At 45.3% G+C, this 27171-nt stretch overlaps 1 protein-coding gene across 2 annotated transcripts in view; it reads right to left on the bottom strand.

Moving 5' to 3' along the window:
* Nucleotides 1–27171, bottom strand: part of MATN2 (matrilin 2) — a 168007-nt gene that overhangs the window by 137849 nt on the left and 2987 nt on the right. For both annotated transcript variants that reach the window (XM_034966399.2, XM_034966398.3), the window contains exon 2: nucleotides 10426–10593. In XM_034966399.2, coding sequence (XP_034822290.2) covers nucleotides 10426–10567 — 142 coding nt within the window. In that variant the 5' untranslated portion in view covers nucleotides 10568–10593. The remainder of the gene's footprint in view (nucleotides 1–10425; nucleotides 10594–27171) is intronic.

The raw sequence follows: 27171 nt of genomic DNA, 5'->3' as shown, positions 1-27171 counted from the left end.
TTTTTTTGAGAAGGAGTTTCACTCTTGTTGCCCAGGCTGGAGTGTAGTGGTGTGATCTCAGCTCACTGCAACCTCCGCCTCCCAGGTTCAAGTAATTTTCCTGCCTCGGCCTCCCGAGTAGCTGGGATTACAGGTGCCCACCACCACACCTGGCTAATTTTTTGTATTTTTAGTAGACACAAGGTTTCACCATGTTGGCCAGGCTGGTCTCAAACTCCTGATCTCAGGTGATTCACCCACCTTGGCCTCCCCAAGTGCTGGGATTACAGGCATAAGCCACCGCACCCGGCCGTCATCACTACTATTGTTATCATTATTAGCATTAGATAGAGAGACGAAGGACAGGACTGGCTCCTTAGGGGTAAGGTTGTACACCTTGTCTCCTAAAAGCACCAGCCAGCAAAGAAAAGAAAGGTGACTGTCACTCACGGAAGGGATAATCCCTCACCTCTACTCCCTGACACACACATGAGTTGCAGGTGCAAAATATATGGGCAAGCTGAGGAGAGAACATCCTGGAACTGAAGAAGGGAATGAGGAAGGGGGGTACTGGAGAGGGAAAGATCAAGGAAGTTTATAGAAAAGGAAAGGGATAAAGAAAGAGTTTCACACAAAGGAGAAAGGGAGAAAGAAGGGGAGAGAGAGGATCTGTAGGAGAAAAAAATCAGGTTATATATTCATTGCCTAGAAAAGCTTTTAACTTTATGGCTTATTGGAGGTCAGACGCTGTGCTTTTTGGATTCTTCCAGCGTTAATCACAAGATAGGAATGAAGAATTTTACTTCATACAGTTTATAAAAATCTATATTAAACAGAGCATAGACACAGAGGATGAATTTGATAGGGAACAGCAGGTCTGTGCTGAGGGCGGCCATGACAGCGCCTCCATGGGGTCCATGTTTCCAGCTGTCATTGTACTGCCCACGATGCACTGCAGCTGAGCACTGAAAAAGAGGCAGTTTTACTTCAAAGGTTTAAAAAAAAAATTTTTTAAAAACCTTTGCTAAATTTAAAACAATTTGATAAGCTCAATGCATCGACCTTCATTTGTATAATCTATTCTGATGATAAAGACACATGCCAGCTACTTAGTTCTTTAGATGTGTATTGCTAACTGCTGTGCTGTAAGAGGCTGGCTCCCATGTAGGCTTGAAACCCACCTTTTGCCAATTCCCTATAAGGCTGGACAATGCTAGCAGCTTATTTGTAAAGCTTCAGAAGAGCTGGACCTAGATTACAGTTAGTTTATACTCTGCAGCTGCAATTCTCTGCAGATGTTACTCATCTTGTATTGTCTTTCCGGCTCATGCCCCACAGCATCTTCTTCTAGTATCTTTTCCTCCTGCCCATTCCCACCCAACCTTGTAGGTTTCTCTACAGTAATAGTTCTCAAACTGAGGTTTCCAGGAATACCACTTATCAGGCGCCAACCCAGACCTACTGAATCAGACACTTTGAGCACAGGGCCCAGTAATCTGTGTTCTAACAAGCCTTCCAGGAGCTTTTGATGCACAATGAAGTTTAATAACCCCTGCTTCACTGCCTAATCCCACTGCCCAGCCCTGCCATATTGCCTGATCCCACTGCCTAGCCCTGTTGTGTTGCCCGATCCCACTGCCCAGCCCTGTCGTGTTGCCAGATCCCACTGCCCAGCCCTACTGTGTTGCCTGATCCCACTGCCCAGCCTTGCTGTGTTACCTGATCCCACTGCCCAGCCCTGTTGTGTTGCCTGATCCCACTGCCCAGCCCTACTATGTTGCCTGATCCCACTGCCCAGCCCTACTGTGTTGCCTGATCCCACTGCCCAGCCTTGCTGTGTTACCTGATCCCTCTGCCCAGCCCTGTTATGTTGCCTGATCCCACTGCCCAGCCCTGCTGTGTTACCTGATCCCACTACCTAGCCCTGCTGTGTTGCCTGATCCCACTGCCCAGCCCTGCTGTGTTGCCTGATCCCACTGCCCAGCCCTGCTGTGTTGCCTGATCCCACTGCCCCCCTGCTGTGTTGCCTGATCCCACTGCCTAGCCCTGTTGTGTTGCCTGATCCCACTGCCTAGCCCTGCATTATCTGATCCCACTGCCTAACCTTGCTGTGTTGCCTGATCCCCTGCCCAGCCCACTGTTCTGCCTGAACCCACTGCCCAGCCCTGCTGTGTTACCTGATCCCACTGCCCCATCCCTGTTGTCCTGCCTGATCCTACTGACCACCCTGTGTCTCAAAACTTCTCCTTCCTTGGCTTCCAGAATATGGTTCCTCCTTGGCTTTCCTACCTGGACACAGTGAGGGAAAGCTGCAGATTTCATCAGGGTTCCCACATAGAAGGGATGTCAGGGGAATTGGTGACATCACCACATCTTAGATGAGACCTGAGAGATCATTGACCTCAACTTCCTTCTTTTAGAGATGAATGAACTGAGGTCCAGGAGAAGAAAATAACCTCTTGCTAAGAAGTTTAATCAAGATTGAAATCATTCAAATAAGGATGAAATCAGCCTTCTGCATGTCTCATTCACTTACTTGTTCAATACACACTGAGCCCTGGGCAGGACCACAGCCAGGGCTGGAGGTCAGTAGAATCCAGGTGTGACCGGCTGCAGCAGCACCTCCAAATACAGATGGGCAGGGCATTCTATGGTCTACACAAAAACTCTGGGTCAAGGAGCAAGCAGGGGCTAAAATAGTACATTCAAGAGTACGCGTGTCTTTCTCTTTGCTCCAACGCATATCTGCCCCTAAGCCATGCATCCTTTCCATAAAGGGGCTGGGGGTTGAGCACCTTTTCTGTCTAGGTTTGCAGAAGTCTTGACAAATTTGCCAAAACTGCTTAACCTATCTGAGCCTCAGCTTCCTTGTCCGAAAATAGAATATAACAATAATTACCTTACAGTGTTTGCTCCTGCTATGGATTAGGTGAGATAACACGTCCCAACCCACAGCAGGGGCTCAGTAAATGAGAGTTGCCTTTCATAGGTGCTATGAGAAATGAAAAATATTCAGTCCCTATCTTGAAGAGACAGTCTAGTAGTAAAATGAGACAAGTGCAAAAATAGCTAAAATGTGAATCCCTCTGAGGTAATTATCACTATTACCCCTTGGAATGTAAGGCAGAGAGGGTTGGCACTTTGGCAGAGGACCTGCAATGTGTGTGGTCCCTCAGTGGAGGTCTTGCCTGGAGAGGGAGGAGGTGGCATTTGACCTGGCCCTGGATGAGAATGGGTCTTGTCTGGGGAAGGATATTCCAGGTAGAAGGAAGAGAATGGACAAAGCTCTGGAAAGCTCAGGGAAGGAGACAAAAGTTTTAATCATGGCAAAATGGCTTCAGGAAATTTAAGACTAGTGGCTTCCACGGGTTGGTCGGAGAGCCAGAGCCTCTCATGGCTTCTGGCATCTGCTTTCCGTCCTTCACAGAGGAGGCCAATAAAAGTCAATTAAAGGTATTGTTTTGGGATGTAGAAATCCATTGAGTGGCAGCTAAGCCTTAAAAATGTAGGTTGGAGCCAGACACGGTGGCTCACGCCTGTAATTCCAGCATTTTGTGAGGCCTAGGTGGGCAGATCACATGAGGTCAGGAATTTGAGACCAACCTGGCCAACATGATGAAACCCCGTCTCTACTAAAAATACAAAAATTAGCCGGGCATGGTGGCGGGCACCTGCAATCTCAGCTACTCAGGAGGCCAAGGCAGAAGAATTGCTTGAACCCGGGAGGCGGAGGTTGCAGTGAGCCAAGATCACGCCACTGCACTCCAGCCTGGGTGACAGAGCAAGACTCTGTCTCAAAAAAAAAAAGGGGGGGGTTAATAAATATCAACCTAGGTAAAAATTTCCATTAGCAACACAGAGCAGGCCATGCTTACATTTAATTCTCCAGGCAGCCAACAACTTCACATTGCTCACTTAGGAGGTTTCAGCTCATTATATGAAACGTATTGCAATTTTATGAATATTTTGATGTCAGGTTTAGAGATACATGCAAAAATGAAAATAAGTGTCTCTTAATACACTGTGATTCCCCAAGAGCAGAATTTGGGGCTGTGTAAGGTGAATTCTGCCAAGAGGAATGGTTCACACTTGTAATCCCAACACTTTGGGAGGCCAAGGCAGGAGGATTGCATAAGGCCAAGAATTTGAAACCAGTCTGTGCAACATAGTAAGACCCTGTCTCTGCAAAAAAATTAAACAATTAGTTGGGCGTGGTAGTGCATGACTGTAGTCCCAGTTAGTTGGGAAGCTGACTTGGGAGGATCGCTTGAGCTCAGGCTGCAGTGAGCTATGATAGTGCCACTGCACTCCAGCCTGGGCAACAGAATAAGATCCTGTCTAAAAAAAAAAAAGGTGAATTCTTAGATTTTCTTCATTAGTTTTTAAGTAGTAAATTAACTGTTATGAGTAAATTTTACTAAATGCTGTGGTGTCTACCCTGGAACACCTCTGGAATTCTTCCAGCAGTGTGTGTGGTGGGGTGTGGGGTGGGAGGGAGCTCAGGCCCTACCATCCCCTGACCAGACTGCAGGGCCAACTTCCTTTTAAATCTTTGTCTCCCACTTCTAGAATTGATGCCATATTGCCACAAAATGCTCTCTTAAAACACAAACATAACTTCTGAGTGTGTAGTATTGATCCAAAGGAGAGTCTATAATAGGAAAAGAAAAGGCTTTCAAGTTTAGTTAGCAGAAATAAAATGAGCCAGTTTGGTAAATTTAGAAAAGAATGCATATGTCAACAAGACCTCATAAGACAGACCACCACCAGAGACCACAAGCTGGCTGACTGTAGAGTAGTTTGTGGAGTGGAGGGAATCAAGAATACACTGGGGGCCGGGTGCGGCGGCTCACGCCAGTAATCCCAGCACTTTGGGAGGCCGAGGCAGGCGGATCACAAGGTCAAGAGATCGAGACTATCCTGGCCAACATGGTGAAACCCTGTCTCTACTAAAAATACAAAAATTAACCGGGCGTGGTGGCAGGCACCTGTAATCCCAGCTACTCTGGAGGCTGAGGCAGGAGAATCACTTAAACCTGGGAGGCGGAGGTTGCAGTGAGCCGAGATCCCACCACTGCACTCCAGCCTGGTGACACAGCGAGACTCTATCTTAAATAAATAAATAAATAAATAAATAAATAAGAATACTCTGGGAGTTTGGGCAAGGAGGGTTAAGGTTTCCAAAAAGGCTGATATACCCCACTGGTTGTTCTGGAGACAGGTCCACCTCCTCATAGGAAAGTGGGGTAACAAAGAGAAAAAGTGTGCACAAACGAAGCAGGCGGCCATTAGCAGTGGGGCAGCATGCCTTCCAGTTAGCGCCCCCTTGAGGAGGGCCTAGGGAGGAGTGTGGAAGGGGATGGGTGCCACTGATAAGGCTGGTCAAGGGGAAGAATCCAAGTCCAAAGGGTTCTGGGTACAGCACAGTCAGATTCTCCGACTCTACCTGCCAGCGTTGTGGCCTGGAGGGGTCTTTGGGCTAGAGCAGGTGCTCGTTCCTTCTCCTGTTGCAGCCTGCTATTTAGATCCCTGCTCTTTGCCACAACCCAGGAAGGTCAAGTCTGTCCGGAGAGTACAGTGGGTGCAAAGACAAAGCGACACCCACTGTTGACTGCTTAAAGCCCTCCACAGCTCCTACCCCTGCAAAATGAAGCTCAAAACTCCTTCCTTGGAGCCCTCGAGGTCCTAAATTATTGCTGCCTTATCTCCAGCTCAGACCACCTGTCTGGCAGACCCAGCGCCACATCGGAGCCCCACTGCCACACTCCATCCTCATGCCTCTGCCACCTGCTGTCCCACAGGGCTCTCCGTGGGCAGGACCTTCACTGGGAACAATTCTCTTAAACCAGCCATTCTCAAGTGTGGTTTGGGGAATTCTAGGGGTCCCTGAGGCCTTTTCAGAGGATCCATGAGGTCAGAACTATTTCCATAATAACATGAATGTTTGCCTTTCATACTCTCATTCTCTTGTGGGTATATAGAGAACAAAAAGTTTATTGATCTGATTTTAGATTTCACATTGCAACTAAACTTTAAGAAACTACTCTTTGTCAAGTTTTGGTGTAGTATCAAAGAACATTCACAATTATATGAAAAGGCTATTTAAATGCTCTTCCCTTTTCCAACTACATATCCATGCATTTTCATATAATCTAACGAAAACATTTCATGACAGATTGAATGGTCAAGAAATGACAATCTAGCTGTCTTCTACGAAGCCAGACCGTTACAAGATTTGCAAAACTGTAAAACGGTGCTACTCTTCTTTTTTTTTTTTTTTGAGACAGGGTCTCACTCTGTCACCCAGGCTGGAGTGCAGTGGCACCATCACGGCTCACTCATGCAGCCTCGACCTCTGGGGCTCAAGTGATCCTGCAGCCTAAGCATTTCAATTAGCTGGGACTATAGGTGTGTACCACCACACCCGGCTAATTTTTTTTTTCTTTCTTTTTTTTGTTTTTGAGACAGTTTCGCTCTTGTCACCCAGGCTGAAGTGCAGTGGTGTGATCTCGGCTCACTGCAACCTCCGCCTCCCGGGTTCAAGTGATTCTCCTGCCTCAGCCTCCGGAGTAGCTGGGATTACAGGTGCACACCACCAAACCAGGCTAATTTTTGTATTTTTAGTAGACAGTTTTTCACCATGTTGGCCAGGCTGGTCTCAAACTCCTGACCTCAAGTGATCTTCCCACCTCAGCCTCCCAAAGTGCTGGGATTACAGGTGTGAGCCACCGTGCACGGCCTCATTTTTTTATTTTTGTAGAGACAAGGTATCCCTATGTTGCCCAGACTGGTCTCAAACTCCTGGGCTCAAGTGATCCTTCCACCTCAGCCTCCCAAAGTACTGGAATTACAGGCATGAGCCACTGCACCTGGCCAGAAAATATAGTTTTTTATACATATATAGTTTGTTAACACATTCTGATTTTATTATTGTTATTTTTAAATTTCTGATCAGGTAGATACCAATAGATCTAACCCACATAAACAAAGCTCCCTTGATTGTCCTCAGGATTCTTAAAAAACAAACAAAAGTTATTTGGGATCCTTAATAATTTTTGGCTGGGCACAGTGGCTCACGCCTAGAATCCCAGCACTTTGGGAGACTGGGGGGGGAGGATCGCTTGAGCCCAGGAGTTCGAGATCAGCCTGGACAACATGGCAAAACCCTGTCTCTACAAAAAATACAAAAATTAGCCAGGCGTAGTGTCATGTGCCTGTAGTCTCAGCTACTTGAGATGCTGAGGTTGGAGGATTGCTTAAGCACAAGAGGTCAAGGCTGCAGCGAGCCATGATCATGCCACTGCACTCCAGCCTGGGAGACAGTGAGACTCTGTCTCAAAATAAAATAAAATAAAATAAAATAATAAAATAAAAATAATTTTTAGCGTAAAAGGAAGGAACCTGAGACCAAAGCTTGAGAACCACTGCCTTACACTAAGCCTGCTCAGCAGGCAGAGTTGAGCTATAATGTAGCTATGCCTCTACTTTTGCACACCGATTCTACCAAATTAATGATCTTTTCACATGCCTGTCTCTTCCACTACTCTGTGCACCTCCTGATGGTGTCTATTCATCTTAAACACTACCCCCGCACCCCCAACCGGCATCTGGCACAGAGTAGAAATTCCGGATAACTGAATGAGGTAAGAGATAAGCCCATGTGGACAGACATCACAGGCTGCCGAGTGAACAGCCCACAGATGTTCACAGGATGGTGGATATATACATGCGTTATTTTTTCAAACTGACTCAAGTTGTTACTGAGACTCTGACCTGAATTTAAACATAAAAGATAAACATTTTTAAAACCCAGAAAGTTCAAAAAATATTAACCTAAGAAACAATTCTGCTGTTTCTACTCTGTTAAACTTTCAGGAACATACTTGCAAGCAAATAACCAGTAAAATCCATCATGCCAGTGGATGCCATAACTTCAGCCAAAATGATTTGCCATTAAAAAGTGAAATGTGGCCTGGGCCATATTCTGAACAAATAGTCCAAGAGCCAAGAGAAGCAAACATGCATAAAATACAAAACACTACATTATTCTAAGAATGAAGAGAAGGTCATACCCTCGGGGCAAGGACTACCAATGAGCATGCTTTTCCATTTTTGTTCCCCATCAAAATGAGAAAAAAAAAAGCAGATTGCACTTGAGAATCCAGGCCACAGCTATAGTGTTTGCCTTCTGGTTTCATGATTGTCACTCCACTATTTTCTTTTTTTTTTTTTTTTTTTGAGACAGAGTCTCACTCTGTCATCCAGGCTAGAGTGCAGTGGCACAATCTTGGCTCACTGCAACCTCCACTTCCTGGGTTCAAGCGATTCTCCTGCCTCAGCCTCCCGAGTAGCTGGGATTACAGGCACCCGCCACCATGCCCAGCTAATTTTTGTATTTTTAGTAGAGATGGGGTTTCACCATGTTGGTCAGGCTGGTCTCGAACTCCTGACCTTGTGATCCGCCCACCTCGGCCTCCCAAAGTGCTGGGATTACAGGTGTGAGCCACCATGTCTGGTCCACTCCACCATTTTCATAAGCCAAGCAGCCCTCCAGCATATCTGGGAGCAGCCAATTGCACAGCTCACGGAGTGAAAACACCCATGCCCACTTCCAGTCTTGGGGTGGGAAAGATAGGTTGTGCCCCATCCTCCTCTTTGTCTCTGACACATTCTCTTGAAAAATGAGAAGAAGGAATCAATGCTGGATGCAGGGTTGGTGCCTTTAGCAAAATGGGCTTCTAGGCAAAGGAGGACGACAGTGAATGCTGACAACCAGGGAAGGTGGGGGTGATGTGGTCTGTGTGTGTGTATCAGAGGGAGGAAGAGAGGGAGAGAGAGACCTGGAGCCTAGAGAAGCAGTGTGCTTTTCCAGGCAAGTGTGTGGTGGCTTTTCCTGAGACCAGCCCCATCAGAAACCCAACTGGGCAGTTACTGCTGGTGATCCAGAAATCAGGTATCTTGGCCATGCGTAGTGGCTCATGTCTGTAATCCCAGCACTTTGGGAGGTCGAGATGGCAGATCACTTGAGGCCAAGAGTTTGAGACCAGCCTGGCCAACATGGTGAAACCCCATCTCTACTAAAAATACAAAAATTAGCTGAGCGTGGTGTTGTGCCCCTGTAAACCCAGCTACTCAAGAGGCTGTGGTGGGAGATGTGCTTGAACCCAGGAGGCGGAGGTTGCAATGAGCCAAGATTGTGTGCATCATCAGTTTTATATATATATATAGACAGAGAGAGAGAGAGAGGGATGTTGTTTATCATCTTGGAATTTCTTTTTTAAAACGTTTCAATTAACATACTAAACACTTCCCACCCCTTTTCACATTTGCAAAAGTGTTGTTTACATCACTATGGAAACAAGGACTTTCAGGAACCTGGAAGACCTATCACTGGGGTCCTCACTTAGTTAACATCAATAAAGATTCTGACCTCTGAAAACAGGGCTCTTTAGGTCCCTGTGGTCCCTGATTGTAATTTCGGACGCCACCGAGGCTACCAGGTCACTGGGCAGTTCTCTTAGTAGCCTTTGCAGGGGGTCAGATTCGAGTGGCTGGCCAACAAGGTATAAATGTCAAATACAGTTTCAAAGAACTTAATAGAATGACAGTTGTGGTAAAGCTTTTACTTACTGAGTACCTAGAATGTATGTATATTACCTCATTTATTCCTCACAGAAATGTTCCAAGGTTGGCATTCACACTTCCATTTTACAGATGATAAAACTGAGCCTCAGGGAAGTTATATCACCTACGTTATATCACATCTATAGCCTCAGGGAGGTTATATCACATCTGGAAAGTAGCAGAGGCAGGACTTGAACCCAGGTCAATGCCAAAACTCATTCTCCTGGCACTGCCCAACCTTCCTATAACCTCCACATGCCAGGCTTACCAAGGCCCTTGTTTAGAATCAGCTGATTTACATGTTTTCCGTGTGTTTTCATGACATTTCCTTTTTCTAGGAAACATGTTCACTGGATCAGATGAATAGACCCCTGGCATTTTCCATTCCTAATACCTCGATTCAGCTCACAATGTCCCCACCTCTCTTCTGGCCCAGCTCTTACTTCCCTGCTGCCATGCAGGGAAGCATTATTAACAGATCTAGCTGGGCAAACCCAATAAAAAATTTTCATAACACCTTTGCCCAGATAGGTCCAACAACAAGGACATTTTCAGATGAGAAATCTTGCCCTGAATATTGGAGAAAAGCCATAAGCCTCAGATTCAATTAAAGGCTTCAAAGAAAAGTTTATTTTGAAAACTCGTGTGCAACCACGTGCTCAACTCCGGATGCATTCACCACCAGTGAGGACCCCAGGCCCAGCACATCCAACAAGGACCCAGGGAAAGGAAAGCTTCTCAAACAGTCACCAATCCCTGTCCCTGAGCCCTCCCCAAACCACCCCCACCTGCCCACTTTTGGGGGTGAGCACCACCACTCACCCAGAAGGGCCGTCTGCGGGTGGGTCCGAGCGTGTCTGCCCCTAGAGATGGACCTCCCACGTGACCGCTCCCTGGCCTCGGCAGGGAGGAGGAGGATCTGTCCGAGGATCAGCAGAAAGCAGCCTGCAAGCATCTTTTCCATTTTCAAGGCGAGCAAGAGGGGCAAGGCTGTGACAAACACAACACAAGAAGAGGGCAGGGTGAGATTTCCGGGTCTCCCTGAACTCCAGGAGCTGCAGGCCCGCTGCCCCGCCTTTTCAGAGTTCAAACAGGCCACTTGCACTCAAAACGCCGTTTGTGTGTTTGGCCTTTGAGAGCTTGAGGAGCCCCCGTTGGTAGGCTCTTCTTGGACACTCCGAGCAGGGCATGCATAGTTGGAATTTTTCATCACTTTAATCACTGTAAGACTGAATGGAAAACTTGAGAAAAATCTATCCTGAAGTTTCTTATCAGTTAAGTTCATTATCAATTACTCATAGTCACATTTTACATTTTGGATTTGAACAAAAAAAAGCTATTACATATCTGAGAGTTCCAAGTAACAATATTTGTTCAGTCTAATAATAGTAGATGGCATCAATTAGTTTATATAAATTATACATATAAAATTCATGTGTAGTTGACATAAAGTAGCATCACATATCCAGCCTCCCAGCCTCCCTGTCTCCCACATACATTTATTACAAGAGTGTTGGCACAGTGGTTATGGGCTTGGACTCTGGTACTAGACTGAGGCCATGTGCCAGGCCCTATTCTAAATTCTTTACCTATATTAACTTGCTCCATTACCTAATATTATTCCCACATTCCCATAAGGCTCAGGAAGGGTCAGTGGCCTGCCCAAGGTCACACACAGTTAGCAAGTGTCAGAGCCAGAATTCAAACCCAGGGTCAAGTCTAGGTGCCATGGCTCATGTCTGCAATCCTAGTGCTTTAGGAGGCCTAGACAGAAGGATTGCTTGATGCCAGAAGTTTGAAACCAGCCTGGTCCACACAGCAAGGCCTCGTTTCTACAAAAAAAAAAATTTTTAATTTATTTAAAAAGTTAAAAAAGTCCAGGTGTGGTGACTCACACCTGTAATCCCACCACTTTGGGAGGCCAAGGTGGGCACATCACTTGAGGCCAAGAGTTTGAGACCAGCCTGGCCAACACGGCGAAACCCAATCTCTACTAAAAATACAAAAATTAGCCAGGTGTGGTGGCTCGTGCCTGCAGTCCTAGCTACTTTGGAGGCCGAGGCACAAGAATCACTTGAACCCAGGACTGCAGTGAGCAGAGACTGCACCACTACACTCCAGCCTGGGTGACAGCACGAGACCCTATCTCAAAAAAAAAAAAAAAGTAAAACAAATTCAAACCCAGGACTAGCAGGTCAATTTTCCAATGCATTGATTAGTAGAAAACTGAAAGGAAAATTCCTAGAAATCAAGTCATGAAACGCCATAGTTCTTTCTTTGTCAGAGGCAGGGACAGGGCAGGGGTGGGGCAGGGACCATGTTTCAAAACTTAAAAAAAAACCTCACTATTTCAGCAAACTGTTTGTTCAGCAAATTGCTTCCAGGAATTGACCTGGGAGTGGACCTGGGCCTGTCAACCTTCAGAGTCCAGTTTTTCACACTTGCTGTATTGAACTAGCTCACTCTTTTTAATATAATTTTACTATGCATTAAGATTATATTAAAAATAGTGAATGTTTATTCAGCATCTCCTATGTGCCAGGCACTGGGCCAAGTGCCTTCAACGTATTAAGTGATTTAATTTATAGAGTATCTCAGAGAAGTAACTTGCCCAAGGTTACATCGCTCATAAGAGGTGAAGTTCCAGAACCCAGTAGCTGAGTGGTCCCCAATCTTTTTGGCATCAGGGACCAATATCGTGGAAGACAATTTTTCCACAGACCCAGCTGTGGGGGTGGTTTTGGGATGATTCAAGTGCATTACATTTATTGTGCACTTTATTTCTATTATTATTACATTGCAATATATAATGAAATAATTATACGGCTCAACATAATGTAGGAATCAGTGGGAGCCCTGAGCTTGTTTTCCTGCAACTAGATGTTCTCATCTGGGGGTGACGGGAGACAGTGACAGATCATCAGGCATTAGATTCTCATAAGGAGTGTGCAGTTCATGATAGGGTTCATGTTCCTATGAGAATCTAATGCCTTAATTTGTGCAGCAGCAATTTAAAAAAAAGAATCTAATGGATCTAACGGTGCTGGTGATCTGACAGGAGGCAGAGCTCAGGTGGTAACGCAGGCGATGGGGAGCGGCTGTAAATACAGATGAAGCTGAGCTCACCCACTGCTCACCTCCTGCTGTGCAGCCTGGTTCCTAACAGACTATGGACTAATTCTGGGGGGGGGGGGTTGGGGACCCCTGCACTAGCTCATTACAAATAACTACTCTCCTCACCCCCCTTTTTAAACCATTTAAACTCTTTTTTTGAGACAGAGTCTCACTCTCTCACCCAGGCTAGAATGCAGTGGTGTGATCATGGCTCACAGCAGCCTCAACCACCCAGGCTCGAGGGATTCCCCCACTTCAGCCTCCCAAGTAGCTGAGACTACAGGTGTGAGCCAACACACCCAGCCTATTTAAACTCTTTACTAATTAGATTGGTCCCTTTTCATAGCTTTAACTCTGAGATTCCTTCTGAACAAAGGAAGAAAACTTAGAACATCTTGCCCCTTTCTCAAATCCTAAACTTACTATTTACTTTCAAGCTGCCTTGCTATTTATCATCTCAGGGTTTTTGTTAGTGGTGGGAGGACAGGGTCTCACTCTGTCATCTAGGCTGGAGTGCAGTGGCACAATAACTCACTGCCTCTTTGAACTCCTGAACTCCAGTGATCCTCCCACCCAAGCCTCCCGAGTAGCTGGGACTACAGGTGTGCACCATCATGCCCTCACCTTATTTTATAAAACACTATTCAGTGTGTTACATCATTTATATGTGATTTATGATTTTATTGCTATTCCCCTTTCTCCAAACCGAGCAGATAAAAAGTCCAGGCTTATTTGTTTCAAAATGTATACAACATGCTCTCAAGGCCCACTTCCACTCCGAGGCATATGCACTCAACACTTGGAATATGATGTGGTGTGTGATCATTTCCAAAAAACAAACATCATTGCATGTGGTTTGGGTTTACTGTGGATTTCAAGAAATGTTTGTATTTTCAAGTCACCATTGCTAACCAAAAGGCACTGAGGATAGGTGAAGAGTGAGCAGTTAAAAATAAACAAAGCAAAATAATGCTAGCTGTCCAACCCTAAGCAGGTTACTTACCCTCTCTTGACCTCAGTTTCCTCATCTTTAAAACGGAGATAACAGTAGACCTAATTGTTATATAGAATCAATCGGTTCATATGTAGATATATTTAAAGCACTTCAAACACTGCCTGGCACATAGAAGGTGCTGAATTTAAGTGTTAGCTATTCCTTGTTGTTGTTGTTGTTGTTGTTGTTGTTGTTATTTGGAGACAGAGTCTCGCTGTCGCCCAGGCAGGAGTGCAGTGGCACGATCTTGGCTCACTGCAACCTCTGCCTCCTGGGTTCAAGCAATTCTCATGCCTCAGCCGCCCCAGTAGTTGGGACTACCGGTGCGCCACACCATGCCCAGCTAATTTTTTGTATTTTAGTAGAGGCGGGGTTTCATCATGTTGCCCAGGCTGGTCTTGAATTCCTCACTCACCTCAGCTTCCCAAAGTGCTAGGATTACAGGCATGAGCCACCACACTTGGCCTGTTGTTGCTGTTATTATTTTTGGTATTATTCTGTAATCAAACCAATCAATTGTATACACTGTTGACTGGGTGCAGTGGCTCACACCTGTAATCCCAGCACTTTGGAGGCTAAGGTGGGTGTATCACCTGAGGTCAGGAGTTCAAGGCCAGCCTCATCAACATGGAGAAATCCCGTCTCTACTAAAAATACAAAATTAGCTGGGCATGGTGGTGCATGCCTGTAATCCCAGCTACTTGGAAGGCTGAGGCAGGAGAATTTATTAAACCCAGAAGGTGAAGGCTGCAATGAGCCAAGATTGCACCATTGCACTCCAACCTGGGCAACAAGAGCAAAAGCAAAACTCCATCTCAGAAAAAAAAAAAAAACGAAAAAAAAAGAAAGTATACACTGCTAATTTTGTCATATTAAGCCACTTAATGTATATTAGACAGATTTTATGCTTACTTATGTATATTATCCTAATAATGACATACAAACCCATAATTGTTAAATACACATTAGTATCTAAAAATATTTAAAACTTTCTTTTTATCAAAATGTAATGGCAAAAGGCTGGGGTGCAGTGGCTCATGCCCATAATCCCAGCACTTTGGGAGGCTAAGGCAGGGCAACATGGCAAAACCCTGTCTCTATAAAAAATACAAAAATTAGGCCAGGCGCGGTGGCTCACGCCTGTAATCCCAGCACTTTGGGAAGCTGAGGTGGGCAGATCACGAGGTCAGGAGATCGAGACCATCCTGGTTAACACGGTGAAACCCCGTCTCTACTAAAAATACAAAAAATTAGCCGGGCGTGGTGGCGGGCACCTGTAGTCCCAGCTACTCAGGAGGCTGAGGCAGGAGAATGGTGTGAACCCAGGAGGCAGAGCTTGCAGTGAGCCGAGATCATGCCACTGCACTCCAGCCTGGGGACAGAGTGAGACTCCGTCTCAAAAAAAAAAAAAAATTTAGCTGGGAAGGTTGGCACGCACCTGCAGTCCCAGCTACTTGGGAGGCTGAGACTGGAGGATTGCTTGAGCCTGAGAGGTCGAGGTGGCAGTGAGCCATAATCACACCACTGTACTCCAGCCTGGGTAACAGAATGAGACTCTGTCTCAAAACAAACAAACAAAGTGCAATGGCACGACAAGTTACAGACTAGTAGAAAATATTTGTAAAATATGTATCTGATCGATTATTTCTATCCAGACTATATACACTTTTTTTTTTTTTTTTTTTTTTTGAGACAGAGTCTCACTCTGTCACCCAGGCTGGAGTGCAATCGCGCAATCTTGGCTCACTGCAACCTCCGCCTCCTGGGTTCAAGCGATTCTCCTGCCTCAGCCTCCTGAGTAGCTGGGACTACAGGCTAATTTTTGTATTTTTAGTAGAGATGAGGTTTCACTATGTCGGCCAGGCCAGTCACGAACTCTTGACGTCGGGCAATCTGCCTGCCTTGGCCTCTCAGAGTGCTAGGATTACAAGCATGAGCCACAGCACCTGGCCGGGACTATGTAAACTCTTATCACTCAATTAGAAGAGGATAAACCCACTTCAGAATGTGCAAAAGATTTGAATAGTCACATCACCAAAGAAGATACACGGATGAAAAATAAACATATGAAAACACGTTCAACATCTTTAGTCATTAGAAAAATACAAATTAAAAGCACAATAAGATGCCACAACAAATCTGCTGGAATAGATAAAATTGAAAAGAGTATATTGAAAAGAGTATAATAGTGACCTAGGAATATGAAAAAATTAAAAAACAATTTTTAAAAGACTGACATAACCAAGTGTTGTTGAAGATGTGAAGAAACTGGAACCTTGGCTCGGCACGGTGGTGCATACTCGGAATCCCAGAACTTTGGTAGGTCAAGGTGAGCAGGTCATGCTGCCCAGGAGACCAGCCTGGGCAACATGGCGAAATCCCATCGCTACAAAACATACAAAAATTAGCCAGACATGGTGGCACAAAGGAAGAAAACTTAGAACAGCTACTCGAGGGAGGGGCTGAGGTGGGAGAATCGCTTGAGCCCAGGAGGTCAAAGCTGCAGTGAGCCATGATCACTGCCACTGCACCCCAGCCTGGGTGACAGAGCAAGACCCTGCCTCAAAAAAAAGAAAAAAAGAAAGAAAATCTTACAGTGACTTGAAAACTAACATGAAATCTTCTAACGTTCCTTTAAGTAGAAATATTTTTAATATAAAATATTTTTAAAGAAAGTAAATTAAAAATAATAAATTAAAAAAAGGAATTATGATGTTAACTGTGGGCTTGTAAAAAAGACAAATAATAAGGGTCAGGCATGGTGGCTCACGCCTGTAATCCCAGCACTTTGGGAAGCTGAGGCGGGCAGATCACCTGAGGTCAGAAGTTTGAGACCAGCCTGGCCAACATTGTGAAACCCCGTCTCTACTAAAAATACAAAAAAATTAGCCAGGCATGGTGGCGCACGCCTGTAATCCCAGCTACTTGGGAGGCTGAGACAGGAGAATTGCTTGAACCCGGGAGGCAGAGGTTGCAGTGAGCCAAGATCACACCATTGCACTCCAGCCTGGGCAACAACAGAGTGAGACTCTGTCTCAAAAAAAAAAAAAAAAAAAAAAAAGATAAGTAATAAAGGAATGGGAAAAGGATACTATATAGATGCCAACATAAAATCAGTGTGGCAATATCAGTACCAGACAAGATAGATTTTTTCCTAAAAACTGCAATGGCAGTGAAACAAGAAAAAAATAAGTCAGTGCATGTATCCATCTCAATGGTTGTTTCTCAGTTTGGCATTTACAGCTGTCAGCATTTGAAGATCAGGACCCATTTCTAACTGGAAAATGGAATGATATTTGAGAACAGTTCCTTTCATTTTTGGGCATCTGAGAAGAATTGCTGTGCTGAGAAATAGAGAGGTTAATTCAGTCCGAACAGATTCCATGAAGCATTTGGGAACATGGAAAGAATATTTTAAAATAATACAACGGCTTTGACTTTTGTTTTAACAGTTTTTCTCTTCTCCATGGGACAATGAGTCTTTTCATTTAACTTCACCAAGGGGGTGGGGGAAGAGAGAGAAGATTATTCTGTCTTAACTACGGGTTCTTCTAAGCATCACTGTTGCAAGTAAATCCACAGGCGAATAGAATTCCCTCCAGAGCCAGAACTGTATGGTGTGGGCCTTGAGACCAGAGGCCTGGTTCTGCACACCTGCATGACCTCACCTAGGTAACAACTCTCTGGGCTTTAACTAGTCATCCATAAAATAAGAGGCATGGCCTGGGAGCCAAGTTTCTCAATCTAAACCAGACCATTGGCAAGATCCTGCTATCCTGAAGAAGGTGGCAAGATCCCCTCTCCAGTGGTAACCCCACCTCCAGACAAAAAGAGAAAGGGGACAGGACACTAATATTTATTAAGTGTCTGGATGGGACAGCCAGTGAACTGGGCATTTTGCACAGTATCATCTCATTTGATCCCCACAATCATTCTGTGAGGTGGATGAGTTCCAAATTTTATGGATGGAACACTAAGATTTACAGGTGGAAAGACCTCTCCAAGGCCTCAGAACTTGTTAACTGGCAGAGACAAGATTCTACCCTGGCACCTCTCAGGCAGTCAGTCTACTTGTTAAGAATAAGATTTTCAGGCCGGGCATGGTGGCTTATGCCTGTAATCCCAGCACTTTGGGAGACCAAAAAGGATGCATCACTTGAGGCCAGGAGTTCGAGACAAGCCTGGACAACATGGTGAAATCCCATTGTAGCAGGATTTTTTAAGGAATCAGAGAGACCAATGGGGTTGAGGAGGATATTTATTATTTAGGTGTGCATCAGCCCAGTCGGATTAACATCCAAAGGACTGAGCCCTGAACAAAGAGTTAAGTTAGCTTTTAAGCATTTTGTGGGGTGGGGGGAGATCTGTGCAGGGGGAAGCGTATTACAGCAAGAAACAAAGACAATAATTCAATTAATTGAGAGACATGCATTACATCATTTCTTACTTTCCAAGGAAAAACATGTTTTATGACTTGAGTTTATCTGTCTAGTGACCTTGCAGCTGCACAGCTAGAGAAACAGGGTCTTCACAATGCCTGGGAAAGGAGGAGAGATAAGGCTCACTAGCCACAGAAAAACAGGCAGTTAATTTTTAAAGGACTCCAGCTCTTTCTCTTTCTCAGGGGGAACTGAGTTTTCTTATATACAACTGATCTTCTGCTTACACATATTCTTTAATTTCTTTTAATTCCTGTTCCACCATCTCTACTAAAAATACAAAAATTAGCCAGGCATAGTGGTGCACACCTGTAATTCCAGCTACTCGGGAGGCTGAGGCAGGAGAATCATTTGAACGCGAGAGGCGGAGGCTGCAGTGAGCTGAGATGGCGCCACTGCACTCCAGCCTGGGTGACAATGCAAGACTTCGTCTCAAAAAAAAAAAAAAAAAAAAAGAAAGATTTTTCTAATGATAAATTCTTAGACATCAGGCTCAATAGTTTTGCCAAAGATCTCTTTGTCAGCCTACCAGGAATGCACACCAACTGTTCTATGAGTTCACAGAGAATCATACAATACTGGAGCTGCGTGAATTTCAGGCTGTACCTTCCTGTCTTCCACCTAATCCTGGAATCCCTAGCAAATGGGAAGACAACCTCTGGCTAGGATTCAAGGCCATCCACAATCTTCAGGCAGCTCTAAATGTTAGACCTCAGTTCTCCGTGATGTTGACCTGATGCTGTCTGTAACTTCTACCCAGTGGTGCAGGCCTGCTTGCCAATTCAGCCTGTCCAGACACAAAGTCATCTTTTCCTCAAATACTTTCATGGTCATGCTAACCCCATCTGCCCAGCCATCCAGGCCAGAAATTTGGGAGCCAGCTTCCACGTGTCCTCTGTATCCTCAACACATTTGTGAGTGGATAAATTCTGGTGTTCCCACCTCTGCACAGCTCCCCTGTCCAGGCCTCCTGACGGTTCCCACTGCTGCAGCGAATGTTCTACCCTCACCCTTTCTCAACCAGACTCCCAGGAGCCTCAGAACTGCCCTCCCTGCCTTGGGTCCCTCATCTACTGGCCCTTCCCTTGTTATTTTGAATCTGGCTGTGGCCTCACTGTGCAATGTTAACATTTAAGGCCCTCCTTGACTGACCACTGCCCACCTCTCTGACCATGGTGGCCCCCACATCCACACCAGCCTCCCCATTAGGGCTTGAAGAACTCAGACTCTTGTCATAGCGGGGCGCCTCCATCCATGCCGGTCCCTCGCCCTGAAATTTCTACATTCTACATTCATCGAAATTGCATTCAGTCCTCAAGCCTCAGCTCACATGTCACTCATGCTGTAAAATATTCTCTCGGTTTTCTAATGAGAACTGACTGCTTCATAGACCCCTGACAATGGGTTTGTTGTCTGCTGCAGCATGCACCTTGTCACCTCTGTTTGCTTCTTGTGCTAGGTACCAAATTGTGTGATTTTTTAAAAATTATTAATTTGAACAAACATATTTATTGATCTTTCATTAATTAACAAAATATTAGTTGAAGCAAAATGGCCCTGGTTCTGCATCCAAAAAGTACCAAAGTCAAGTCCATGTCTTCCTCTACGTACTATGTTTGCCTGAATGTAGGCGACTGTAATAGGAGGATAACGTCTTCCTTCTTCTTCTTTTTTTTTTGAGATGGAGTTTCGCTCTTGTTGCCCAGGCTGGAGTGCAGTGGCATGATCTCGGCTCACTGCAACCTCCACCTCCTAGGTTCAAGTGACTCTCCTGCCTCAGCCTCCCAAGTAGCTGGGATTACAGGCACCCGCCACCATGCCCAGCTAATTTTTTGTATTTTTAGTAAAGATGGGGTTTCACCATGTTGGCTAGGCTGGTCTTGAACTCCTGACCTCAAGTGATTCCCCCGCCTTGCTCTCCCAAAGTTCTGGGATTATAGGCATGAGTGACCATGCCTGGACTTCTTTTTTTTTTTTTTTGAGACAGAGTCTTGCATTGCTGCCCAGGTTGGAGTTGCACAATAATGGCTCATTGCAGCCTTGACCTCCTGGGCTCAAGCAATCCTCCTGCCTCAGCCTCCCCAGTAACTGAGACTACACCAGTACCACCATGTTTTTGTATTTTTTTGTAGAGATGGGGTTTTGCCATGTTGTCCAGCTGGTCGCGAGCTCCTGGGCTCAATGATCCTCCAGCCTTGGCCTCCCAAGTGCTGGGATTACAGGTGTGAGGCACTGTGCCTGGCTCCTATTTTTCCTGATTGGAAGACCCCACATACAATTTCTTGGTCAACTTGAATATTATAAAGGATATAGATGAAATATCAAGTATCTACTTATAATAATGTATCAGTTAAGTCACAAATACATATTTAAAACATTTTAAGTTATAAAATAATGTGTTAATTTAGAAAAACTCCTTTTTTCATTTTATAAATGTTCCATAAAACTTTTTTTTCCATAAAACAATGTTTTCAAATGCCTTACCTGCCTCTCTAACATCGGTTTTGTTTTTTTTTGTTGTTGTTGTTTTTTGGTTTAGTACTCAGCAGTCATCCCGAAATCCTGGGTGAGACTGCATGGAAATGGAAGCTATGCATGCTAAAAGCAACCAGGCACAGGGCATGGGGCCTTACCCCACACTCACTTTGGACACTCACTTTCTCCAGACTTCTTGAACACAAGACAGAAATAAACTTCTTTCTTTAACCCACTGTCATTTCATTTTTTCTGTAACTTGCAGCTGAACTTAATCCTAACCAGTAGACTGTTTTTAAGTCTCTCCTAATGAATGCATTTGGCACCAGTGCTAAATACAATCTTCCCTTCCTGAATTTCTGCAGGTTGAATTGCATTTATGACAACTGAGATATGGGTAGGTAGTCACTCCCTTTCAAAATGAAGTAGGCCAGGAGCAGAAGCTCATGCCTGTAATCCCAGCACTTTGGGAGGCTGAGGTGGGAGGAGCACTTGAGCCCAGGAATTTGAGACCAGTCTAGGCAATACAGTGAGACTTCATCTCCACAAAAGTTTCACTCCTGTTGCTCAGGCTGGAATGCAATGGCGCGATCTCGACTCACTGCAACCTCCGCCTCCCGGGTTCAAGCGATTCTCCTGCCTCAGCCTCCAGAGTAGCTGGGATTACAGGCATGCACCACCACACCCGGCTAATTTTGTATTTTTAGTAGAGACAGGGTTTCTCCATGTTGGTCAGGCTGGTCTCGAACTCCCAACCTCAGATAATCCGCCCGCCTCGGCCTCCCAAAGTGCTAGGATTACAGGCATAAGCCACCGCGCCTGGCCCAAAAAAAAATTTTTTTTTTAATTAGCTGAGCATGGCGGTACACACTTATAGTCCCAGCTACTCGGGAGGCTGAGGTGGGAGGACTGCTTGAGCACCAGGAGGTTGAGGCTGCAGTGAACTATGATCATGCCACTGTGCTTCAGCCTGGGTGACAGAGAGACCTTATCTCAAAAAAAAAAAAAAAAGAAGAAGAAGTGTGAATGGAAACAATCTCAACAGCCCTTAACAATGGTACAGAAAAACTGTGGTGTGGCCATATAATGGGATATTATGCAGCAATAAAAAAGAATTAATTATGGCATATGATAACATGAGAAATGTACAAATATAACATTGAACAAAATAACATTCAAAAATGGACAAAACGTATCTACAATCATAGGAATCAGGATTGTGGTTAGACTTGGCTTGTTAGTGCACAGAAAGAGCCTGAGCGGGGATTCTGGGTGCTGGCAATGTTCTATTTATTGATCAAAATGCTGGTTACACATGGGTTTATGTCATGAAAACTAATCCAGCTGCTTCCTTGATTAGTGTACATTTTTGTATGCATACGTCAATAAGAAGTTTGTAGGCCAGGCGCAGTGGCTTAAGCCTGTAATGCTAGCACTTTGGGAGGCTGAGGCGAGCAGATTGCTTGAGCTCAGGAGTTCAAGACCAGCCTGGTCAATATTGTGAGACCCTGTCTCTACAAAAAATACATAAATTGTCCAGGCGCGGTGGCTCATGCTTGTAATCCCAGCACTTTGGGAGGCCAAGGCAGGCAGATCACCTGAGGTCGGGAGTTCAAGACAAGCCTGACCAACATGGAGAAATCCCATCTCTACTAAAAATACAAAATTAGCCGGGCATGGTGGTGCATGCCTGTAATCCCAGCTACTCAGGAGGCTGAGGCAGGAGAATCACTTGAACCTGGGAGGCGGAGGTTGCAGTGAGCCGAGATTGCGCCATTGCACTCCAGCCTGGGCGACAAGAGCGAAACTCCGTCTCAAAAAATAAAAAAAATAAATACAATAATTAGCCAAGCGTGGTGGCACATGCCTGTAGTCTCAGCTACTCGGGAGGCTGAGGTGGGAGGTTGGCTAGAGCCAGGAGGTTGCAGTGAGCTAGGATCACGCCACTGCACTCCAGCCTGGGCGACAGTCAGACCATGTCTCAAAAGAAAAAAAGAGAAGTTTGCTTGAAAACGAGGCAAATACTCGGCCGGGTGCAGTGGCTCACGCCTGTAATCCCAGCACTTTGGGAGGCTGAGGCGGGTGGATCATGAGGTCAGGAGATTGAGACCATCCTGGCTAACACGGTGAAACCCCATCTCTACTAAAAATACAAAAAATTAGCCGGTCAGGGTGGCGGGCGCCTGTAGTCCCAGCTACTTGGGAGGCTGAGGCAGGAGAATGGTGTGAACCTGGGGGGTGGAGCTTGCAGTGAGCCAAGATCGAGCCACTGCACTCCAGCCTGGGCGACAGAGTGAGACTCCACCTCAAAAAAAAAAAAAAAAAAAAAACAGGCAAATACTCTACACAGATCCAGAGAGCAAAATAAAAATAAAAAATAAAGTAAGATAAAGCAGACAATATTAACCTATGGTGATAGAAGGTAAAATAGTAGTTGCCTTAGGGGAAGATGATAATTTATTTGGGGTCCAAAGGGGGCTATGGGTGCAGATCTTGGGGGCAGTTACATGACAGTGGAGAGTGCTCGCTTGTAAAACTCCACTGAGATTTCCCTCATGATTTGTGCACCTTTTTATATGTTCCTCTGATTTAAAAGAAAAAAATTGGCCGGGCGCGGTGGCTCACGCCTGTAATCCCAGCACTTTGGGAGGCCGAGGCGGGCGGATCACGAGGTCAGGAGATCGAGACCATCCTGGCTAACACGGTGAAACCCCGTCTCTACTAAAAATACAAAAAATTAGCCGGGCGTGGTAGCGGGCGCCTGTAGTCCCAGCTACTCGGGAGGCTGAGGCAGGAGAATGGCGTGAACCCGGGAGGCGGAGCTTGCAGTGAGCCGAGATCGCGCCACTGCACTCCAGCCTGGGCGACAGAGCGAGACTCCGTCTCAAAAAAAAAAAAAAAAAAAAAAAAAGAAAAAAATTAACTTAACAAATAAAGTGTGCAGTTCCAGGCTCTATTGCCCTCAGGTCCTTCCACCAACAGAGGGACTGAGAGACCTGAGAGCTGCGGGAGAGATTTTGAAGAGTTTAACAGGTGTTCTCTCTTGAGTGGGCCATTGTGCACATTCTGGAAGGGGGTGGTTATTAAGAATGAGGCAGCCCAGGCGGACACTATTTGGAACTCCTTCTCAGGTCCTGTGGCAGGCAGAATAATTGCCCTCCAAAGATGTCTACATCATAATTCCCAGAAGCTGGGAATATATGATGTTAGATGGCAAAGGGAATTAAGGTTGCTAATCAGATGACCTTAAAAAAGGGGAGATGATCCTGGATTATCTAGGTGTGCCAATGTAATCACGAGCGTCCTCAAAAGTAGAAGAGGGGCCAGGGGCGGTGGCTTATGCCTGTAATCCCAGCATTTTGGGAGGTCGAGGCGGACAGATCACAAGGTCAAAAGTTTGAGACCAGCCTGACTAACATGGTGAAACCCCATCTCTACTAAAAATAGAAAAATTAGCCAGGCATGGTGGCTCGCGCCTGTAATCCCAGCTGCTCAGGAGGCTGAGGCAGGAGAATCGCTTGAACCCAGGAGCCAGAGGTTGCAGTAAGCTGAGATCACACCACTGCACTCCAGCCTGGGCAACAGAGCAAGACTCTGTCTCAAAAAAAAAAAGTAGAAGAGGTCAGGGCATGGTGGCTCATGCCTGTAATCCCAGCACTTTGGGAAACCAAGGCAGGAGGATTGCTTGAGCCCAGGAGTCGAAGATCAGCCGGGCAAGATAGAGAGACCCTGTCTCTACAAAAAATGAAAATTAAAAAAAAATTTAGCCAGACATGGTGGCACATCCTTGTAGTCCCAGCTACTTGGGAGCCTAAATAAGAGGGTCACTTAAACCCGGGAGACTGAGGCTTCAGTGAGCCGTGATCGCACCACTGCATGACAGCCCGGGCGACAGAGCAAAACCTTGTCTCAAACAAAAAAAAAAAACAAAAGAAGAAGAAGAGGAAGGCAGAAGAGAGATCTGAGGTGTGGCAGTGAGAGAAGGATGCAGCTTGACATTGCTGGCTTTGAAGATGGAAGCAAACCGAGCAATGTGTGCAGCCTCTGAAAGTTGAAAAAGGCAGGGGAACAAATTCTCCCTGCTGACACCTGGATTTTTAGCCCCATGAGAACCATTTCAGAATTGTGGCCTCCAGAACTGTAAGATAATAAATCTGTGTTTTAAGTCACTAAGTTTGTGCTAACTTGTTACAGTAGCAATAGGAAACTAGTACAGACACCATCTGGGAATCTCAGGGAGGTCAAATGTCACTAGAGTGATTTGCTTCACAGAGATCTTGCTCTGGACATGAGGGCATTTTTTCTATTTCACTAGAAATGGAAGAGGAGAAGCAGCTAGAAAAGTCAACAAATGCTGTTGATGGGGCAACAGTGACTGTTCTAAGGGCCAAAGTTGAGGGTTACTGGCCAGGCGTGGTGCCTCACGCCTATAATCTCAGTACTTTGAGAGGCTGAGGCAAGAGGATCACTTGAACTCAGGAGTTCGAGACCAGCCTGGACAACATGGCGAGACCCTGTCTCTGTAAAAAAAAGTTTTTACAAAAATCTAAAAAAGAAACAAATTTGAGGGTTACTCAAGGGGAGGGAGAAAGCCCAAAAAGGACAGGAAGGAGCCATTTCTGAACTGAGTTTCAAGAAGCCCTGGGCTGACAAACGGAGATCTGATCCATAGCCTTGACCCCTCTGGTCTTGAGCTTTTGGTCTTTAAGACATGTGAAAACAGCCAAACATGGTGGCTCACACCTGTAAACACAGCACTTTGGGAGGCTGAGTCAGGTGGATCATGAGGTCAAGAGTTTGAGACCAGCCTGGCCAACATGGTGAAACCCTGTCTCTACTAAACATACAAAAATTAGCAGGGCATGGTGTTGCAACTTGGGAGGCTGAGGTAGGAGGATCACCTGAACCTGGGAGGCAGAGGTTGCAGTGAGCAGAGATTGTGCCACTGCACTCTAGCCTGGGCAACACAGAGAAACTCTGTCTGGGGAAAAAAAAAAAAGAAGAAAAAAAGAGATGTGAAAACAAACTCACCTAACTGGGAGGGTACAGGGAGAAGCCCTAAACAGAAGTGAGCTAAAACTCTTTGATTTAGATCATTTTCTCTAATACTCTAATATTTCTTTCTTTTTTCTAAATAGTTTTTCTTACCATCATGCCCAATCTAATACTCTAATATTTCTGGCAGATAGAATAATATGTCAAAGATGTCTATGGCCTAATCCCCAGACTGTGTTGCCTTACATGGCAAAAGGGACTTTGGGCCGGGTGCGGTTGGCTCACGCATGTGATCCCAGGACTTTGGGAGGACAAAGTGGGCAGATCACCTAAGGTTAGGAGTTCGAAACCAGTGTGGCCAACACGGTGAAACCCCATCTCTACTAAAAATATAAAAAATTAGCCAGGCGTGGTAGCTCATGGCTGTAATCCCATCTATTTGGGAGGCTGAAGCAGGAGAACACTTGAACCTGGGAGGCGGAGGCTGCAGTGAGCCGAGATCACGCCACTGCACTCTAGCCTGGGCGATAGAACGAGACTCTGTCTTGAAAAAAAAAACGGGGGGACTTTGGAGATGTGATTAACTTAGGAATTATGAGATGCAGTGATTAGCCCAGATTTTCTAGGTATGGTTTTGTAAGAGGGAGACAGGAGAGTCAGGATGGGGAGGAGGGTCGGAAGATGCTGTTACTGGCTTTGAGGATGGAAGAAGGAACCAAGAGCCAAGAAATGCAGTCAGGTTTTAGAAGTCAGAAAATGAAAGACATTTTCCCAAGAGCCTACAAAAGGAACCACAGAGCCCTGCTGACACCTTGATTTTAGCTCTATGAAACCCATTTCAGAGTTCTGAACTTCAGAACTGCAAGATAACAACTTTGGGTTGTTTTAAGCCACTATGTTTGTGAAATTTGTTATACCAGCAATAGGCAACTAATACAACAACATAAAATAACTACAGGGTATCCCCATGGGCAGTGAGCCCCACTTTCCATAAGTAGATAAAGGTTCCTCTGACAGTACTTTTAGAATAACTTTCCAAAAATGTTAGCTGATCCACCTGCTCAGCCGCTGATTTTTACATGCAGGTATTTTGTGAAATTTTCCATTTCAATTGACTCACTTTGAGTACTTTACACCCTTCACACACTGTTGGATAAATTCACATTAATTATTTCATTTAACCCTTACAACAACCCTATGACATAGTATCACGCCCATTTGACAGATGATATAAACCGAGGCTCAGACAATAATAGTAAGTATAGCTAACAAATATTGAGCATTTATTTTGAGCTAGGCACTGAACACCTGTTAACTAATTTAATTCTCCCAAAAAATCCAGTCTTCATTTACAGATGAAGAAACAGATGTCAGGCACAGAGAGTCTAAGTAACTTTCCAAAATCTTTGCAGGTATGAGGGGCTGGAACTGCAACCCGGGTCTTTCGGGTGCCAAGAGCAGTGTGCTTTGGGTTGTACCCCAACTCCATCTCATCCATGTCAAAGCCACTGTCATAGTCATTAACACCAATTACTGGCAACAGCCCAGCCC

The sequence above is a fragment of the Pan paniscus genome, chromosome 7, assembly GCF_029289425.2.
Source record: "Pan paniscus chromosome 7, NHGRI_mPanPan1-v2.0_pri, whole genome shotgun sequence".
NCBI lineage: Eukaryota > Metazoa > Chordata > Mammalia > Primates > Hominidae > Pan > Pan paniscus.
Note: the sequence above shows the minus strand (reverse complement) of the source record. Positions and strands in the feature narration are given on the sequence as shown.